This window comes from Rhinolophus sinicus, linkage group LG03 (genome assembly GCF_036562045.2).
Source record: "Rhinolophus sinicus isolate RSC01 linkage group LG03, ASM3656204v1, whole genome shotgun sequence".
Taxonomy (NCBI): domain Eukaryota; kingdom Metazoa; phylum Chordata; class Mammalia; order Chiroptera; family Rhinolophidae; genus Rhinolophus; species Rhinolophus sinicus.
In genome coordinates this window covers 71,564,675-71,584,987 of record NC_133753.1, presented here as the reverse complement: position 1 = coordinate 71,584,987, position 20,313 = coordinate 71,564,675, and the positions used below count along the sequence as shown (strand labels likewise).

Sequence of the window (20,313 nt, the reverse complement as noted above, 5' to 3'; positions counted from 1 at the left end):
CCTATAAGCGGCCTTCTGCCAAATGACACAAAAATGAAGAAATTATTTCATCTTTCTCTTTATTCTAAAAGTATGATAGTACTTTGATACAAGTATGATAGTATCAAAGTACAAGAAATATTGGGCTGGTCCTTGTATGGTTTCTCATACTTTGACGGAGGCAGAATTGAGCCCCCTGGAATGTGACAGCATTATCTCAAAAAGCTAGCAGAAACTACTAACGTGTCAAGTTCAAAAGCACACAGGAAATCCTGTGAATAGCATGGATGTGTAGTAGGGCTTGGTTTGGGCACCGGCTCTTGTGAGAGAAGGGCAGTGGAAACTGTTTTGAGAAGACAATTGAGCAAGAGGACTCAGCACCAGAAAAGTGTCGTGGGAGAAGTGGGTGGAAAAGAAGGACAGGAATTTTCCTCTTTTCTGCTACTAGCTGAAGGCAGAGGCACATGACCCCAGCAAGGGGCCAAAGTAGATAGCAAGCAGCTGCTTGGATCCCATAAGGGAGAGGCCAGACAATCCCAGAGGCTGGTTAACAAGCAGGGTCAGGAATGCTAGCCATCAGAATGGAAACAAACTGTTCCAGTTTCTGCGCAGCTTGCTTCCCGGCCTCTAGTACTTCCAAGTGGTTGGCTTTCTCTCGGCTTTCATAATCCGTGACGACCTTGTTAGTGATGAGGGAGAAGCCAAAGACTCGAAGTCCACAGTGCCTTGCCACTATAACTTCTGGTACTGTACTCATGCCTGGTGGGGAGGAAGAGGAAACCAAGGGTCAGCATCCTCAAACGGCTCTTTTGCTCACTCCTTAGCCCAATCGCTATTCATCACCTCGTTGGCAATTTGGCATCTCAAAAAACAACCAAAGAAGCAGATAAATTAGTGTAGAGCTTAGACTGTTCTATATTACTTAAAGAGTAGGGCTTCAGCGGGCCTTACACATTTCTTGTAAATATTACCATGGCGATGCTTTATTTCCATATCTGATTGTGGTAATTTTGAAGTCAGTTCTAATGATGTTTTCTTTCCAGCCAGAGGTACAGAAGGTGGTTATGATGTTTGGTAGAATAATCCTTAGACAGTTATCAAATGACGGATAGGACATCAGCAGGACACCTGTTAAAGTCCTTGATGCTACAACACACCAAACCTCACCACCGTGATATCTTTCTAGAAATAAGTTTAATTTAGTCTTCCCTTATGTCCGATCCTCTCTCAACCCACTATCACGTCGGCAATCTTTTACTCCTTCCCTCTCTGTTTTACCAGATCCCTCCCGCTTCAAGCGTCCCTCTGGCACATCCCCCTTCTCACCGACAGCATCTGCACCCAGCATTTTCAGCATACGACACTCTGCCACAGTCTCAAAGTTGGGGCCTGCCAACACAACGTAGGTGCCTTCCTGTAGCTCTCTCTGCTCATTCATTTGTTTCCAGACACTGTGAGCCTTCTGCCTCATCTCCCGGTCGTAGGCGTCAGACATGGCAGGAAAACGAACTCCAAACCTAGGTCACAGGTTGGCTTCTCTCAGTTGAATCGAATACAATGAGCCCACTCCTAACTCCCAAACAAGGCTTTAATCCCCCATCTACAAACAAAGGAGCAAACACGTACCTCTCATCATTGGGCCCTATGAGAGCATTCTCGCCCCCAAAACCAGGTAGGTTGATGTGATCGCGGATCAACATGATGTCTCCCACCTCAAACTTGGGGTTGAGCCCTCCAGCTGCATTGGTGACCACCAGGGTGTGCACACCCAGAAGGTGGAACACCCTCACTGGGAAGGTCACCTTAGAAGCAAACGATGACACATCAGAAAGTGTTCTTTGAAATTGCACCAGTCCGCCACGCAGATATGCATGATCTACATCATGAACGGAGGGGACCAAAAATCTGCACAGCCCAGGTAGTTCGGCAATAAAGTAGGAGAGCTCGCCGCCCCCTCCCCTTCTTCCACATGCAACCAGGCTTATGCCCCTACTTACCTTCCAGAGTGGGTAGCCTTCATACATGTGGAACCGGCCCTGCATCATCACACAGGCTTTGCCATTCAGGAACCCAAACACCAGTCGACCAGCGTGACCTGGCACTGAATACAAAGAAAGAAAGGGAAATGAATGGCATGATGTTTTCCTATAACACATACCCATTGAGAACCTACTGTGAGCCAGCTCACTATGCTTCACGTGGGAGGGTGTCATTAGGCAAAAGAAGACATTGTTATCTCCACTTTCAGAAAGTTTAAGTCTGGTGGATACAGAAATTAATCAGAAACTTACAAGTAAGTGTATAAGGACATCCCGAGATTAGAGTGATGGGGGTAAAGATGTTCAAAGTGAACATATATCAAAGGAAGGAATGAAAGGTTTTCTAAAGTCATTTCAAACGAATGAGAGGCCAAACTGCAAGAGCTCAAAGTAAAAAAAATATGGAGTGAGTGAGTACTAATGAATGCAGTAATTATAGACCCTTTCGTAGACTTTCCAAAATTCTCAAAATGTGTATTCTTATCTATTACCTTAACTAAACTGTATGCGTTCTCACTCCCAAAAGGGAGTTCATGGTCTATTCTGCTTCCTAAAGAGGCTGCTGAGCAAGGGAAAAGGGCTGAGTTGGGAGCCATACAAGGCTCTTCCAGTACGACCCACATACAGTCCTGTGGGATTACAAGCCCGAGATGAGGCACGCAGGGGCACGGGAGTGCAAAGGGGACTCCCCGCAGACATAACCATCATTACTATTTCCCTTCTCTGGCATTTCTACTCTGAATGACATGACCAACCCAGGCTTCAAGGAATGGATGCTCTGGGGAAGGGACCGAGAGGAAGAGCTGAGAGATATTCAGAGATAGAGGAGTTCATTTAAAATAAAGAATTACCAGTAATAGAGCAGAGGTGACACAGTTTGGAAACCTAAATAGAGTAAAAACAGTAAGTTGATAAAGCGTAAAAAAATCAATGTGCTATACCTTAGTGTAGCGCCCTTCTTTTCGGGAGTACAAGTGGCAGGTGGAGCTGATATCACTGCTATCTCCCTTAGAAAACTTGGCTCTCCCTCTCTCTTTTCAGTATTTCCTTCTCCAACCCCCATTCCACCTCCTCCTCTGGCCTCCCAGTCTTGCTTCGAAGAAACTGAAAAAACTGTGAAAAGTAATAACACTCCAGGGAAAAGAGGCAGGAGTGTAGAAGTCCAAAGATGTATAAATATAACCAAGGTAAGTTTATTATCTGAGAAATTAATAAGTAAAGCAAATAAACTACCTTTGCCTTTTACTTGCCACTGTGTCACTGGCCCTTTTCCAAACTTTAGCTGTAGATCTTTCCAGCTGCTATTGGGATGCTGGATACATAATCCTCAGAGCTCCCCTGTGCCTAGGGGACATTCTCCCTTTCCCCGATCCAAAGGGTCAGTGTATCAGGTCTGTGTATTTGCGCATTATCTGCAAGAACGCGGTAGTCTGTATGTTCACATGTTGCTGTGCACTAGCGTGGTCCTTATCCTAGGGTGGAGCTAGAGCAGGGAAAAGGCAGGAGGACGTAGGTCAGGGGAGGCCCGACTTTGTCGTGGGAGGTTATAGGCACTGTTTTTTCCATTTAAGCTGCAGAGTCATAGTAATGAGATGGGTGTGTGAGTGTGTAGTGACCCTGGTGTGTATGGGGGAGGCATTATAAAGGTTAAGGAGCCCTGAGTATTAAAGCATAAGAAATATGACATCAAATAATACCACTGAGGCACACAGGCCATCTATCACTAAATTCTAGAAGGGGAATTTCCTTCTCAAGCCATTCTGGTTGGTGCTGGTCTTTTTCCCTCTCCTACAACAGTTGTTTTTAGTCCAGTGCTACAGAGGATAACCAGGTCTGGGCACAGAAGCACTGCCCTCCCATCAGAATCCCATCAGTACCACTCAGTCCATCCCTCTCCCCTCCTGCCAGTACCTGTACTTTGGGGAAAGTTTGGTATCTCACTGTAGTCAAAGGCCTGCGTCTGAGTTAATTTATCAGTCAGGCCTCCTAACCCAGAACCACAGATCACTGCCACTTGAGGTCGGTGCTTGGTGTGCGACAGGAGCCACTCTGCAGTGTTCTTACAATCTTCATATGTGAATCTAGGAAAAAAGAACAGTCATGGTGAGTCTTGCTCCCATCCCAAGGGCATCATAGAACAATGACCTTTTGTGCAGACAGGCTGGCAGGTATTCCGATGTGCTAGGGGACGGAGAAGCTGGCCAACGACCTTCCCCAGAGGGGAGGTTCTTCTTGCTCAGGAGAGGCCACACTAAGCTCACCCACCCACCCATGCACCCACTCCTCTTTCTGAATCAGACCCAAGGAAAGTCTGTTATGAAATTCTTTCTAGCTATTCCAAAACATCACCAACAAAGGCCTGTATACCTATGAATTGATATTAATCTCAGAAGCCTGACAAAAGTTAATGACATCTATGTTTCCACCACCAGCCCCAACTCGTTCTGCTACCACTGTCAGGGTTGATGGCTGTCCTTAGAACAAAGATTTAGAGAGGACGGGGCCACAGAGTCTACAGAAGTACAGTTGAAATAATAATAATAATAAAAAAGAAGGTAAAGAACTCCCCTATCTTATAGGCTCAGTTTGAAAATTATTTAAAAACTTGCTTCTGCTAAGGTTCAAAGTCCTATGACTCATGGACTTTGATTTATTATGGTTCATTTAGCCCCACAGCTCTTGAGTCTTTCTTTCACTTTCCCCTCTGCTGTGTTCTCCCTGCCGTCTGCCATCTTCCCTTCTTTTCAAGGTTCTTTGCCTTTCAGAGACCTAAGGACATGCACATTCCCAGAACCTGTATATCCTCAAAAAGAAACCTAGAATTTTTCTCACACGTCCAGACCAATTATCTCAAACTCATCTGGAAAGACCAAAGATAGAAGTGGGGAAAAATTGAGAACTGCAACTGCAGTTGTGACAGAGCTGAACACAACTACCCAGCCTCCAGAGGAAATCCTTACCTTCTAAAGCAGAGCTGTTGGGACGAGATGACTCTACAACCATCAGGAAAATAGCTGGGTAAGGGACAAGGGTGGGGCCTACAGAGCTGGAGCCACAGAACATGGAGAAGAGAAGCAGTAAAGTGGTAAGAAAAGTTAATCAAATAGCATCCCCAAAGATGTGCAAGGGAAATGAAAGCAGTGTGAAGCCCTGGACACCTAGCACATCTAGTCACAGCTCATATGACGTCCTCATTGGCCATCAGTCCCCCGGAACAACCTGGATCCCTGGGCATGCAAAAGCTAGTGATCCCAAAGCAGAGACTTGGACTGAGATTTCCAGGACCAACGCAGAGAGAAGGGTTTTCAAAGCTGTGAGGTGGGGGCGGGTTGTGGGGGGGCGGGTAGGAGTGGGCCGAGTTTTTGCTCAATTCACTGAATAAGGATTTCCTTGTGTCCTTGGACACTCCAGCCGAAGTTTATAGGACCTCCAATTTTGAGGGAAGGATGGTGTTGCCCGGGAGGTGAACAATCTCTTTTCTGAAGGAGGGACACCAGTTTGGGCACCAAAGTACCAAGCACCAAGATTCTAGAATGGGATCTGTGAAGAGCTATAGAGTGGAAAAACCCTGTGTTGCGGGTGGAGGGAAGAATTTGCCTCTCTCTACACACTTAACACCGCAAACGCGCGTGCGCGTACATACGCACAGATCGGCTCCTTTTTCGAGTAGACTACACTGTACTAACCCGTCCCTGTCCTGCTCCGGTGGCGCCACCCCAACTGGATTCCCACTTGCGCCCCTGCAGGCGCTGGCCACCCCATTGCTGTGCCGCCCTGTTCCAGACACTGGGCACCGTGCCAGGCTTTCTGAATCTCCAGGGCACTTGCTCCCTCTCGCGGCCCGTTCGTGGCCCAGAGTGCCTGGTTTCCAGGTCTCGGTGACAGCTATTTCCCTACTACCCAGGTGCCTTCGGGATTCCCTGAGTCTGGTGCCCGGCTTACCGGTTCTCCATGGTCCCGCTGACGCCCTCTCGATGAGCCTGCCCTTCTCTTCTCGGTTCTGCTCGGAGGAGTTGAGCTGCCGTCGCAGGGGATGGTCCGCACGGTTAGTGCCGTCTGTGTCGAGTGCTGGTTTATATTCCCATCCGGGGAGGCCCCAGCCAGTGGCAGCCCAGCACACAGGCCCGCCCCATCTCCATGACGACACATACTTTTTTCAATAATCGCGGGAGGCTGGGCTGTAAACCTAATCTGAGTTCTTCGGAGCGCAGGATCCTTTCCCATGTCCCACACACCACTCCAGACCTGCGCGTGGAGGGGGCGGAGGAGGGGGTAAGGAGGGCATCCGGCATTCCGGCATTTCTTCCCTGAACCCATTCCCGTTGGCAGATCCGGTTTTCAGGCAAGGAAACCTATGTGGGAAGAGGGCTAGAATCCGGGAGCCCCCCGCCCCCCATCTATCTGCAACCCCGTTTCCGGGTTGTGTCTGCAGCAAACCCTGAGAGATTTAAAAACAGAAAAATTTAAACCTTAGATCGTGCAACCCCAGAATAAAATTAAACCTGTGTGTGTCTGAATTGCTTCCTGGACAAAGGAAACAGGGTCGATCCTAGCAATGCTCCTGACCTGGAGGTTACAGGACTGGGGAGAACATAACGGGTCTAGATCTAGGCCCAGATGGGGAAAAGAAAGAAATTCTAGGTGAGAGAATTATTGGATCCTCCACACAGACAAGGGGGTGGGGATAAGACTGGAAAATGCAGACACTCCCTTGGTTTATGCAATATTGGATCCAAGCAATAATGGTAAGGGGTGAAGGGCTCCTCTCAGGATGATATTTTTGGAAACAGAATGACACATGTGATGTTTTTGTAAGAATTCAGCTCTTTCCTCTTACCACTTTTACAAGTTTAAAATTCCTGTAACAGAAATATACAATATAACATTTTTATAAAAATTCAGCTATTTCTTCTCCCTACTTTTACAAGTTTAACCAGCCTCACATAAAATCACAAATCAATGGACCTTGCTTAGCTATTGGAATCCTCCACCTGTTTCCATTCTCCTAAACTCTAATTTTCCTGATTGTATTTTACCCCTTACCATGGCCCCAAGCCATCCTTTCCCAACCTGTTCTATCTCATTTATGTAAGAAATGTTTATTGAGGATCAACTATGTACCAGAACTATACTAGTGCGAGGGACATAAGAGTAAAGACAGTGTACATAAAGAAAAAAGTTATATGTATATATATATATATGCAAAGATAACAGTGTGAACTAAAGTAAATCTTAGTGATCTTGGTAATGAAGACTGTGAACAACTGCAACATCGAAAGCATGATTTTAAGAGATGGGTAAGATCAGTCATAGGTAAAAATCAGCCCCAGGAAATATCTAGCCAAGTTGATTGCTGAAAGCCTTGTTTTTCTAACACCCCAAATGCAATCCAGTTTACATAAACGTAAACATAAGACATCATTATATCTAAGAAAGTGCAAACAGTAATTTCAATGGTCTCTGTGTAAAGTAAGTGTATGCAAACTGAAAGAAGATGAGCTGCAATATATCTACAAAATGAAAATTGGGCGACAGGCTCAATCTTCTGTAGTGTTTTTCCAGCACCATGTGGGGAAGAGTCTGCAGTATATATAAACATTCCTCTCACCAAAGAAATGTACTGTTATGCGACAAGCAAGGACAGTTTACAGACACTCCCTACCTTAGTCAGGGTGACAAGCTTCAGAACTATATGACAGACTTTATTCTGAATTCAAGCTCAGCAACCAACGTTCTGCATAATCACGTTAACCCCCAGTCACTTTAATCTCACCAATGGCCCAGAGAGGAGTCTGTCCTGCCAGGCTCAACAGGCCTCTTCAGACCACAGCATTATCTTGTGATCTGTTCAACAAGAGGGCCCAGGCTCTAGGTCGCATTAAACCCTGCCTGGGGTGCTGTCCTGCCCCTAATCTTGGTTTGTTTGAATCTCTTTCTGCTTTCCTCACAGGTTTTGACCTGCAAAGGGTACAGACCCAGGAGCTATGTGTGTGTGCATTTGCTGCACTTGTGAGCACTGGTACACAGCACGTACCTAATGGTCAAAAATATAAAATGTCTAGTAAGTGTGTGTTATATCTCTCTGGGTCACACGTTAACCTACAAATAAAAGGCCAAAGTGAGAGGAGACAAACAAGTGTTTGAGACCCAAAAGAAGAGATATTCAGGAAGCACTGAACAAGCAGAAATCCAAATAGGAGGTGCTGATTTTCACACAGTACTTACTTTTTTATCAGAGGGATTCCCCTATAACCCAGCTTCACAAAGATATTTTGAAATCAAAAGGAATGTAGCACAATCTAATGTTCAATTAGCTTGCATGGCATACAATACATGTTGTCTATTGCTGTGTTTCATTTAAAATTTTTAGATAACCCACGGTACCTCTGTGAATTTGACCCTTGGTACAGAATTTGGGAAGTATGACCCTATCTCTCCATGCTACCTGCTTATCTTGAATCTATGCAGTGTAAATAAGTGGACTCTGTAATCAAACTACCTGTGTATGAATTCTATCTCCACCCCTTACTTGCCAGCTGTGTGATCCAAGGCAAGTCAATTTCTCACTATGCCTCAGTTTTTCTCAGTTGTAAAGTTTTGATAATAGGTTTTACTGTTGTTTCAAGGATTATGCTAAATGCTTGTTAAGTGTTTAGATAAATTCCTGGAATTACAGTAAACATACAGTAAATTTTGGCTATCATTATTATTCCCCATTGTCTTTTTTACTTTTTGATTTCTCTAGATCCACCTAACCATGAATTGGATCAGAAGAAAAACTAGAGCCCATCAACACTGTTTCTTATCCTGTACTGATTATAGCCCATTACTGCCTTATTACCATTTCTTCTATCTTCTTATCACCGCTTCTTCTATTTTCTGAGTTAACTCTCTCTGCATATTACCAAAAACATTCTTTACTCTGGATGTGGAGTAAGGGACTTGTTGTTTTTACACAGGTGGTAAATTACCACTTCAGGAAAGGGGAAAGAAAAAATAGGGAATGTGGAAATAAATAAATAAAATTGAGATACCGTGGGTCACATAAGCCAGGCAGATGTTTCCCACCCCATTCTGTGCCCATCCATGCTGTGTGCTGGTTACCACTTGATTGGAAGCCTGAAGAAAAAAATGCTTCCAAATCTTTACGGTTTCTTTATATATTCATGTTATGGACTGTCCCCTCAAAATTCATATGATGAAGCCCTACCTAACCCCTTAACCGCAATGTGATTACATTTTGGAGATAAGGCCCTTTGAAAGGTAATTCAAGCTAAATAAGTCATAAGGGGCCCTAATCCAATATGACAGGTGTCCTTATAAAAAGTAGAAGAGACATCAGGGATGTGTGCTCACAGAGAAAAGGCCATATGAGGACACAGAGGAGAAGGCAGCTAACTGCTAGCCAAGGAGAAATGTGTGCTGACCCCTTGACCTTGACTTTAAGCCTCCAGAACTGTGAGAAAATAAATTTCAGTTGTTTAAGCCACCCAGTCTATGGTATTCTTTATGGCAGCCCTATCAAACTAATACACCTCCAAGGCCTGATTTTTCTCATTCTAAGTGAGAAGACCTCACTCCATAAATAAGATACCTAATATTGGGGGTAATAATGAAACAATGTATCTATATAATACAAGTACCAACCAATCAAAACCAATGCCAGCCATAAAAAACTGATGCCAGCTGCTCTACATTGCCCTGGCTGACTATCCACCCTGCTTGGGACTGCAGCTGACAATATTGCTTAGTATACAAATTTACCTCAAGATGGGCCTTAAGTTGATTAGTTGATTGATAGCCATTTATGAAGCAGCTCCTACCTGCCAGGCATTGAGCATAAAATGGTTCCATCCTAAATACCATGCATTCTACCACCTCTGTGCTGCTGCCCTTTTCAATCTGCCTAGCAGATGATGTGAGCGCAAAAGCATTAAACCATGGTCAGAAGACTTGAACTTTTAGCCCCATTTCAATCTCTCACTTAGCTTAAATGGCTAACTCACAGAGCCTCAGTTTCCATATCTGTAAAATATAGTCTTATCTTCTCTGTCCGTCTCATAGTGGGTTTTGAAATAAATGAATATGGATATAAAAGTGTTTCATTAACTATGAGAAAATTACAGATATAATCATTACTTTTTGCATTTTTCTGCCAATTGGGTTACTTAAGACAGAGCTCAACTCCAAGTTATCCATACACGACTATTGTCCTTCTTAATATTTTTAAAGTTTTCTCTGGCAGCTTTGGCTAGAAGTGATTTCTTCTTTCCCTGAACCTGTACTATACTGTTTAATTCATTTGTCATGAAGCATGTATTGCATCATGAATTTCTAGTATTGGTTTTTTTCCCCATGTAATAAAAGATTACTAGTGCTGATACTTAATACTGTGAATTTTTACATTATTGTATCTTCCTACTCAGAGTGTAAGTTTCTTAAGGAGTGTCTTTCACAAACAGTAGATATTTAACTAATATTTATAGATATATTATTGATTGCTGAAATTCTACCATTTATGATAGGTTGAAAAACATGGTCACAATATTTTGCAGCTCCTCCCACCAAGATTTGAAGTCTGTTTCCCCACATATTGAATCTGTGTAGGCCTTGAGATTTGCTATGACCACTATAATGTGGTAAGAATGAAGGCCTAAAGATGACTTTCAGCTTCTCCTTTCACCCTCTTGCACCATCTCTCTAAGGACCACCTGCTGTAAAGAAGCCTAGCCAAGCCAACACATATAACTGCCCGACATGTGAGTGAGACCCTCCTGGACCATTCAGTTTTTTCTAATTATCTCTTATTGCACACTCATGAATGAGCCCAGAGCAGACCAGTAAAAGAACCATCCAGCCAAGTCACAGAACCATGAGAAAAACACATCATTTTTGGGGGGTGTTGTTCATTAGGCAGAAATAGATAACTGAAGACTAGAAGAGGTATTTCTCTCCTCCATGCCGATAGGGTTGTTTTTTTTTTCTACCTCTCTTATGGCCCTTCTCACAAATTACCTTGTTTTCTGGGCATGCATCTTCTGACCACTACCCGATTGTAATGTCACTGAGGGTGAGATAGAATTTATTGATCTTAGTTCTCTCCTAAAGTACTGTGCCCAGAACTGTAGGTAGAAAGTGATGAATGCATTTGCAGAATAAGTAATGGCTCCTTCCAAGGGAGTCTTGGAACTCAAATCCCAAAGGAATTGATTATATTATTTAAATGAATGTATTATTTATTATAAGGCAGTTTCATCATGAGAGCACTTAGGGAGCCATTGTCCTTTCCTTAACCTTGTCCCACACCTGTATAGGTGGAGGTTAGTCTGCCATTAAAAAGGATCTATTACAGGACATATTCAGGGGTTATTCCATCACACTTTTCCTTCAGTGCCTACATACCTGTCAGAGAGAACATTCTTCCCATTGGTTAACACTTAATTCTCCATTTACTTCTCTAGACACATGTCCTTATATTTCACCTATAAGAGCCCAAACTACTAAAAAATATAAGCCATTCTATTCCCCCAACCCTACACGATCCTTGGTACTGCATCCAATTCTCCATTTCTTCCACATTTTTATACAGGTAAAACTAGATTTAAATGAACATCAAATATGGCTTTGGTGAGGGTGGGGAAAGTCACAAAAGGACAGGTTTTGGAACATGTGTAACCAAGGTGCAAATAATGAACCTACTCCATCCTAGAGTGAACACTAGAGCATCTGTGTGCCAGAAACAGCAGAAAGAGCAGCAGACTGTCCTGCTCCACTGCAGAGCTACAACCCCTTCCCTATTTTGTATCCAGAGGTTCCTTAGTTCTTTAAGTGTCTATGGAACCTAACTATTGGAAGGATACTGGCTTCTAAGTAGAAGCTGACCAGGGAAAGCTGTGTCTAACAGTCAGAACCCAGGTAAAGTCTCTAGTCCCTGTAGCAGCCCTAAAGCCTGGGACAGCAACAGTACCTTTATTATTAAATATTTGGGGCGGGCTACATTTTCCTCAATGTTAGGCTCAGTGGAGAGGCTTCTAGCTAAACTGGTCATGTACCTCAAAGTTGATTTTTAATTCCTTGTTGCCTCTCAGATGTAAAGCACTCACAATTTGGGTTGTGACGTGGGGGAAACCTGGTGTGGTTCAAGCTCCCATAAAGGCCACATGAGGTTGGGGAAGGCGGCTGGTTAGGCACTATTCCTAAAGGTTGGGTTCAGAGGTTACTGATAGACTCTCAGGGTTCTGCTTTGGTTTCTGGGAAGGGGTAAGATAGAACTCTCATCTGAGCGGTTCTTCAGAAAAAGGTAGCCATCCCAGCATTACTCTCAGTCAAAGGGCCCCTACATTGACTTGAAAATATGCCCATTCATAGCAATCAGATATTTTCCAAGAGCTGGAGCTGAAACCATTTTCCTTTGACCTCTTGGCACTCCCTTCTTCTATGACAATAGGGCCCTTCTTACCCTGGACTAACTGAAAAAAATTGCTTCAGTAACACTGTAAAACAAAGATTATTGAAGGTAACTCACTTTTATTCCATCATTCACCATCAATCCCAGAGTAATAGCCTACTCATCCTACACTTACATAATTAAGGAAATCCTAAATTTTTCTCTCCATAACAAGGAACTCTTCACCTTGACTGATTGTCCCGGCTCTACCCTGAAACACCCAACAAAGTTGGAATAACAAGGAAAAAAAAAGTTCCCTTCAGCTAAGGGGGAGGGCTACCTACTCATTTCATCTGCCTGGGTGCCCATTTAGCAGAGCACCTTAAGGTTTGAAAAGAAATCTTAGTTGCTGTGCAAGTTGAGTATGGACAATTATGGATGAATAGGAGAGTGGGTAGGTGGATTGCCTGTGTAACTGCCTGCGCTGCTTAAAATCTTTTCCAATGCTTGTCAGAGCAACCTCCATTACAGTCTCCTGGCTGGAGGCAAAGCCGAGTCTTCAGAAAGTAGACTGTCTCATCTGCCAAACAAGGTAAGACGAAAATATCCTTTGACATGATTGGTTAACTCAATCAAAAAACACATCGTGCGTATGTGTTTAGGATGGGGGGGGGAGTGTCATAAAAATGAGCAAAACGTTTAGATCTCCTTGAAGCGGCAGAGACAGATTCATTAAAAAATAATTTCACAATTTAATCAGGGATGGGGAAGGGTGGAGTCTGCAGTGCCGCTTCGAGAAACCAGTCGTGTTTTGTTCCAGATGTGATTCCAGCAAGAAAGACTGGGGTGATAACCGTAACGTTTTAATCCATTTTCTCTTGATGCAGCTTTTCCCTGATTTTTCACAGATATTTCTTTTGAGAATCTAAGTGCTGTCTACCGTTCCTCCTCACGCTGCTCAGAACAGCCCAAGCTCCGGGACTGTTTCACTGCCAGCTCCTCGAGCCACGCTTCCCGGATCCTGGCGCTAAGTTCGAGCCAATAAAATTGCGCCCGAAGGATCACAGGACAAGGAAAGGGAATCCTCCAGCCAATAGGAGGCAAATTATAACCGCCAAGAGTGACAAGTCTTATAGTGGTGTCTTTGGACCAATGAGGAGCAATAACTACACGCTAGCTCTGGGCGCGTAGCAGAGGACGCCCAGCTTCCTGACACACGTGACCAGTGAGCCGTAGCAGCCCAGCCCCACCTCCTGATCTGGAGGTAGCGCGATGGCCCACGCTTCCAATGGCTCGCTGAGCCGCTCATCACGTGCAGTTTTTGCATGCCCAGCGGCCTTCCGGAAGGTTATGTGACAGTTGACGGTGTTGCGACACTCCCCAATGGGAAAGAAGAGCTGCTTTCACAGGACCAGGAATTGGTTTCTCTCCACGAATAATAGCCCGGCGGGGGCGGGGATAGCTTATCACGTGCTGAGGGGCGGACCGGGGCGGGGCAGGACACTGGTTGCGGGGCGAGCTGGGCGCGAGGCGCGCAGGCGCCCTGGGGACCCGGTAGCGGCGGTGGCGGTGGCTGCGGCGACGGGAACCGGATCCTTGGCCGAAGCTGAAGGCGGTGGGGGCAGCCATGGCGGCCGATGGCGAGCGATCCCCGCTGCTCTCCGAGCCCATCGACGGTGGCGCAGGTGGCAATGGATTAGTGGGGCCAGGTGGGAGTGGAGCTGGGCCCGGGGGAGGCCTGACCCCCTCCGCACCACCGTACGGAGCCGGTAAACATACCCCGCCCCAGGGTAAGCCGGGGCGGGTCCGAAGTGTTCCCGGGGGTACTCTGAGAGGTGGGAGGGGGCGGGGCCGCGGGCGGAGGCGGGGCCCAAGCGCCAGGTGCGCAGCTGTTGCACCTGTAACTGGGTGAGTCTTCCTTTTCTCCGCAATCGCGACCGGAGCTTGAGAACGGAAGGGGGTTCTGAGGAAGCTGATCGAAGCACGGATTATAAGAAGCCCGCCTAGTTTGGTCAGAGGGTTGAGGACCAGAAAGAGTTCCCTGATCCCGTGGAGCATCAGTGGTGGTGTCTGCGAATGATGCCAGCCCTTCTTTTTACCTTCCTTTCTAGCATTTCCCCCGTTCCCTGAGGGACACCCAGCGGTGTTGCCTGGGGAGGACCCACCTCCCTACTCACCCTTAACCAGCCCGGACAGTGGGAGTGCCCCCATGATCACCTGCCGAGTCTGCCAGTCTCTCATCAACGTGGAAGGCAAGATGCATCAGCATGTAGTCAAATGTGGCGTCTGCAATGAAGCCACTGTGAGTTACACGTATCAATGAAATGGGCCCTGTTTTCTGGATCCTCTTTCCGATTCCTTGATTCTAGACTCCGACCATCAGCTTAGTGCTCTTCAGGAAACCTGGGTTTCAGGTCCAGGAGTTTCACATAGCCATTTCCCCAGAAGCCACTCACTAAACCTGATGTTTACCATCCCTCAACTTCATACTTATCTGGGATACCTAAGCCTAGTTTTCATTTGCCAACCTCATGGTGTATGCCTTTCTTTCATTTCTCTGTCCTCGCTAAGACCTTATCTATCTGATTTCTCCTCAGAGTGTTTTTGGGGGAAATGAAAGGGATGGGGATTAGAGGTTTGCTTACCAATATCCCTATTATCCTCTAGCCAATCAAGAATGCACCCCCAGGGAAAAAATATGTTCGATGCCCCTGTAACTGTCTCCTTATCTGCAAAGTGACTTCACAGCGGATTGCCTGCCCTCGACCCTACTGGTAAGAGGCATAAGGTGGGGAAGGGCATCAGTGGGGAAAATTGGAAAGCCAAAAAAAGATGACTGTTTATAGTGAATGTCAAGATGATAGAGCCTGGTGTTTAGAAAGAACAGGCTAAGGAATATTGTGCCTCTTGAATGTTATAGCTATCTTTTTCATCTCTCTGCAAAAAGAATGGGATGAAATGGTGTCCTTTAGGATAATGGAGTTTTGGACACAGTGTCAATTATCCTGAGAGAAAAAGAGACCTATAGTTTAAGGAGTGCTCTTCCTCAAGGAGTCTCTGGGGTAGAGTTGGGGGGGCGGAGTATCTTAAATGTATAGAGAAGTAGAGGAACTGAGTGAGACAAAGGGTGGGGGCTATGAAGGAGGCATAGTGTAGGGATCCTTAGGATTAAAAACTTTTTAAATATAGTTTTTTCCTTGTACAGCAAAAGAATCATCAACCTGGGGCCTGTGCACCCAGGACCTCTGAGTCCAGAACCACAACCTGTGGGTGTCAGGGTCATCTGTGGACATTGCAAGAATACTTTTCTGGTGAGGATGGGTTTTGGAAAGCCCTGGGAAAAAAACCAGGAGGAAAGATAAATGTACTTTTTGATTTATGAAAATGAATCCTGAACAGGCCTATTCTAAGAGGACCTATTTCCCACCCTCTCCTGCCCCAGGACTCTCATTGAAGATGACCCTGCTTGTACTATTAGTTGGTTTCTCCCTTTTTCTTTCTCCATAGTGGACAGAGTTCACAGACCGAACTTTGGCCCGTTGCCCTCACTGCAGGAAAGTGTAAGTGATTAGAGAGTGGCATCATTGAGCTAGTAATCGGGTAATGTGTTGAATAAAAATTACAGAGCCATTGCAGGCATCCATTTCTGTTTGCCTCCACACAGGTCATCTATTGGGCGCAGATATCCACGAAAGAGATGTATCTGCTGCTTCTTGCTTGGCTTACTCTTGGCAGTCACTGCCACTGGCCTTGCTGTGAGTAACTATGATCCAACCCCTTTCATTCTCCAGCCTCATGTCTATAGGCTAAGATTTGGAAATGGCTACCCTAAAAGAAGTGAAAGAAATCAAGGGGGTTTTGTTTATTTTGTTTTAATGTATAGATGAGCTGAAGTTGAAGGTAACTGATAAACAGTTTTCATTGTTACTTGTAGGAGTAAAGAACAGCCATCTTCTTTATGCAGAGAATAGGACAATGGAATAGTGCTTAAATTAGTTGCTATTAGAAAACCTGGTGTTATTGTAAGACATTAAGAAAAACTGACATGTTTGGGACTGTATGAGTATGTTCCTTCCTAGGGGGAGCTGAACTGGGCCTTTAAGCAGGTTCCTGAAGGTGGCTACACATGGATAGGGAACAGGGACCAAAACTTGAGTTCTATGTTGCTGTTACTAGGGCTTCAAGAAAGGGGTGAGAGATCAACAATAACCTCATCTTTCTTTTTTGTCAGTTTGGGACATGGAAGTATGCACGGCGATATGGAGGCATCTATGCAGCCTGGGCATTTGTCATCCTGTTGGCTGTGCTGTGTTTGGGGCGGGCCCTCTATTGGGCCTGTATGAAGGTCAGCCACCCAGTCCAGAACTTCTCCTGAGCCCCACAATGAACCACAGACTGTGCCTGACCCCTCCCTGGTGGGGACAGTGACACTACAAAGGGAGCCATGATAAAAGGCTCCCTGGGCTTCTAGAAGTGGAGCCAAGCAGCTGCCTTCCTTTTCCCTGGGAAGAGGTAGGAAAGAACCAGGCCCTCACCTAGGTTTGGAGGGGTAGGTAAGACCACTGCTGGCCATCTGCTTTCCTCCCAGGGTTGCTGTGTTTAGGGTGAAGTAGGCGAATGTTGCCCCTAATCCTGGGTCCTAAAAGACGGTTCTAGCCTTGTCCTTCCTATAAGCTCCCTAAGAGCCATTCCTGTCCCTTACACATTCCAGGGCAGGGTGGGGGTGGGTAGCCCTGGGGGTTTCCCTCCCTCTTGTGTACCATTAGGACCTGCTGCTGCTATTGCACTTCTCCAGGGGCTGGCTCTGGCCTCAGTACCCTCAGTCTCCTCTCCCCCCATTCCGTGTCCTATGGGGGTGGGGTCAGCCGCTGCTCTGTACAGAACCACAGGAACTGATATGTATATAACTATTTAATATGGGGTATGTTCCCCTAGTCTTGTGTTTCCCTTAATTCCTCCTTCCAACCTTACACCCCAGTTGTAGTATTTAACTGGGCTGGGTAGGGTTGCTGTCTTGGGGGAGGGTAGGGATTCATCCTGTGCTTGTAAATAAATGTGGTGACTCTACCCTTTTCCAGTTGTTAATCTGTTATGAAAGGAGGGAAATTTATGGTCTCACAAAGGAGCAGAATACAAAGACAGGAAGTTTGAAATTATGGCTCTTTATTTTCATATGGACAGTTCAAAGGAAGTTATCAGTAGCTTTTGTTTAATGTAAAAAAAGAAAAAACCCACCCACACACAAAAACCAAAACCTTGGGCTTAAAGGAAACCCATATGTCACTAGGAGCCTGGATGAAGGATTCACATTTTTAGAAGGGAAATACAGTGCAGAGTTCTCTAGAGAGCAATTTTAAAGTTGGGGAGGAGGGTATTAAAGCTAATATAGGGAGCTTATTTCCCAGGCTCAGGGTGATTTGGGGGAGGTATCACAGTGCGAGGTATAGGGTGATGGGACAGTGGTCACTGCCCAGGGCCTTGGAACGGATCTTGCTGTCACACAATGCAGGTAACAAAGAGTGAGACACCAAAAAGTAATCAAGGCGCCAACCAACGTTTTTGGATCGAGCATTCATCATATAGGTCCAAAAAGTGTAGGCATAGGCCGTGCTGGGGTAGAGGTGCCGGAAACTGTCAGTCAGTGGCACAGCCTGCAGCAATTCCCCAAAGCCTTGACGCTCTTCTGGAGTGAAGCCAGCATTCTTTTTGTTTCCCTTGGGGTTTCGAAGGTCAATTTCTTCATGAGCCACATTGAGGTCCCCACATAGCACAAGAGGCTTGCGGGAAGCCAAGCCCTTCAGGAACTTGCGAAAGGCTTCATCCCAGCGCTGCCGGTACTCCAAGCGCACCAGACCTCGGCCTGCATTAGGTACATAGGCTGTTACCAGCACAAATGTGTCAAATTCAGCCACAATCACTCGGCCTTCCTGATCATGTTCCTCCTCTCCTACAGAAATGATGAAACCGTATCAACATAAAGAAGTATAAGAAAAGGGAAAGTAGAGAATAAAGGAATCAAGAATTGGGGTCGGAGTGGAGTATTAGCAATTGGTTTGGAAGAACTCAGGCCTTGGGAAATCAAGTGTCTTACCAATGCCATAGGAGACTTTGAGTGGGCACTGGCGGGAGAGCAGGCCCACACCACTGTACCCTTCCTTATCTGAAGGAGCTGACCAATACTGATGGGACAGTCCAGGAAGCTCTTGAAGTTCAGCTGGTAGTTTATTCTCTGAACATTTGGTCTCTTGCAGGCACAGGATATCTGGGGCTTCTTCCTTTACCCACTGTGCGTGAAATAAGTATAAAAACTATCAATTCAGCAGACATTTATTGAAGAATCTGTGTTAAGTACTAGAGATACACAGTCCCTGTGCATAAGGAGTTTAACAGTTTAGCAGCACAATATTTAAACAATTCTGTAACTGGTAACTAATGGAAGGAGGTAAGACTGACACATGCAACACTAAGTAGATTGTTTTTCCTATAGGCAGTGGATAGCTAAGATTTTCAAGTACTAGTTATTTTTAATTTTTTAAAATTTCATTAAATTTATTAGGATGACACAGGTTAATAAGATAGTTTCAAGTGTAGAATTCTATAATGCATTATCTGTATACTACACAGTGTAAACACTGGTTATTGAAATAGAGGATATGCTGGAGATAAAATGGAGCAAGTTCACCAACAAGGTTTTTTCAACATGCTGGGAAGAGATGAGGACATTAAGAGTTTAAAACAATGGCAACGGAATTGAAGGAATGGATGTGCAGGAAATAGGTGGTATGACTTGCTGCCTCTTCTTGTACCTCTCCCACAACAAAACTACCTACAAGGGAACAATAAAACCTACATGCTGGGGACTAAAATAGGAAAGGTTGATTAAACCCCAAGATCAATACCAAAGATTGTCTCTTCCCCCCTCCTTGAATTCCACTTACATCTAAACCTTTCTTCTTAATCCAGGCTCGAAGCCCATCCACATTCCAGGAGCAGATCTTGAGTGTGGCTGATTTGCCACTGGGTGAGGTTTTCTTATCTGGGGGGTCCTCATACAGGACTGGCCCCTCTCCTGCCTCTTTTTCGTTTTTCTTTGCTCCCGCCTTGCTCTTCTTGGCCTCTGGCTCTATAAAATAAGTAATACATAGTGATAAAAGTTGGAGGCATCCAACTTTCATCTGGAGTTAACTATAGACCCACTGAAAGCCTGCAGTTCCCGCGACTTCTTCACAAACTGCAAAAATGGAGTGCGTCGGGCCGTACTTCCTGTTTATCCAGGAAATTAGAAGCAGCCTCTGGGGAGAAGGGTTCATTTCATTCTCTTACCAGTCTTAGGCTCTTCCCCATCTTCTACCACCGCTGCCTTTTTCCCACGCTTCGGCATCTCTGTAACGAACGCCCTCCTGCACCACGTCGCCCAACGAAGCAGTATTTTTACCGCGTTGCCTACAGACGCAAATAAGTGGTGAAACCAGCTAAGGCTGGGGATAAAAGATTCTACCTTTCGCGCGACCCGTTATTATCTTCGAATTCTTTCCCCGCCTCCGTGCGCCATAGGCCCTTCAGCCCCTCACCCACAACACTAGATCATTTCAGTGCCTTGTACCCTCTTCATGAGATCTGTCCTCAGGCCAATTAGCGCCTTAATTAAGGGTCCCAGCTTAGGCTAGTCGATCAGACGTCTAGAGAAGCCCCTCTGATGGGCAAAAAAGAACAGCAACTCCATCTGACCTACTTGAGTCCCAGCCTGGCACCTCCTTACCCGAGCACAAAGAAGGGAGCACGCTGAGCACCCACGTGGGTAACTGGCGTGGTCACGTCGTCTGAGACACCACGTGGCAGACAAACGAGGGTGATTAGTCTGTCTGGCCCCACGTGACCGAGAACCTCCGCCTTCCCTCGCATCTCCAG

The 20,313-nt window shown here is 45.5% G+C and overlaps 3 protein-coding genes across 8 annotated transcripts; 1 reads left to right on the top strand and 2 right to left on the bottom strand.

Annotated features, from left to right (window-relative positions):
- Nucleotides 1-42: 42 nt before the first annotated feature.
- PNP (purine nucleoside phosphorylase) lies at nucleotides 43-6,350 on the bottom strand. Of its 2 annotated transcripts, XM_074327948.1 has the most exons (7): nucleotides 5,961-6,350; nucleotides 4,979-5,064; nucleotides 3,930-4,099; nucleotides 1,977-2,080; nucleotides 1,606-1,781; nucleotides 1,306-1,496; nucleotides 43-738 (listed from the first exon to the last, which is right to left on the bottom strand). In XM_074327948.1, exons 1-7 carry the CDS (start codon nucleotides 6,333-6,335, stop codon nucleotides 527-529), a joined length of 1,314 nt encoding a protein of 437 aa, XP_074184049.1. In that variant the 5' UTR covers nucleotides 6,336-6,350; the 3' UTR covers nucleotides 43-526. The 2 variants fall into 2 exon arrangements, with proteins under 2 accessions (XP_074184049.1, XP_074184050.1); XM_074327949.1 differs by lacking the exon at nucleotides 4,979-5,064 and having other exon boundaries at nucleotides 5,961-6,099.
- A 7,543-nt stretch (nucleotides 6,351-13,893) lies between these two features.
- PIP4P1 (phosphatidylinositol-4,5-bisphosphate 4-phosphatase 1) lies at nucleotides 13,894-17,472 on the top strand. 2 transcript variants are annotated; one of them, XM_019718502.2, is made up of 7 exons: nucleotides 13,894-14,195; nucleotides 14,517-14,707; nucleotides 15,073-15,179; nucleotides 15,611-15,716; nucleotides 15,913-15,965; nucleotides 16,070-16,160; nucleotides 16,637-17,472. In XM_019718502.2, exons 1-7 carry the CDS (start codon nucleotides 14,033-14,035, stop codon nucleotides 16,778-16,780), a joined length of 855 nt encoding a protein of 284 aa, XP_019574061.1. In that variant the 5' UTR covers nucleotides 13,894-14,032; the 3' UTR covers nucleotides 16,781-17,472. The 2 variants fall into 2 exon arrangements, with proteins under 2 accessions (XP_019574061.1, XP_019574062.1); XM_019718503.2 differs by having other exon boundaries at nucleotides 13,895-14,174.
- Nucleotides 17,473-17,551: 79 nt separating this feature from the next.
- Nucleotides 17,552-20,300, bottom strand: APEX1 (apurinic/apyrimidinic endodeoxyribonuclease 1). Of its 4 annotated transcripts, none has more exons than XM_019718499.2 (5): nucleotides 20,165-20,300; nucleotides 19,729-19,848; nucleotides 19,344-19,528; nucleotides 18,497-18,689; nucleotides 17,552-18,352 (listed from the first exon to the last, which is right to left on the bottom strand). In XM_019718499.2, the coding sequence occupies exons 2-5, from the start codon at nucleotides 19,784-19,786 to the stop codon at nucleotides 17,835-17,837; spliced, it is 954 nt and encodes a 317-aa protein (XP_019574058.1). In that variant the 5' UTR covers nucleotides 19,787-19,848; nucleotides 20,165-20,300; the 3' UTR covers nucleotides 17,552-17,834. The 4 variants fall into 4 exon arrangements, with proteins under 4 accessions (XP_019574058.1, XP_019574059.1, XP_019574057.1 ...); XM_019718500.2 differs by having other exon boundaries at nucleotides 20,138-20,207; XM_019718498.2 differs by lacking the exon at nucleotides 20,165-20,300 and adding an exon at nucleotides 20,009-20,158.
- Nucleotides 20,301-20,313: the final 13 nt, after the last annotated feature.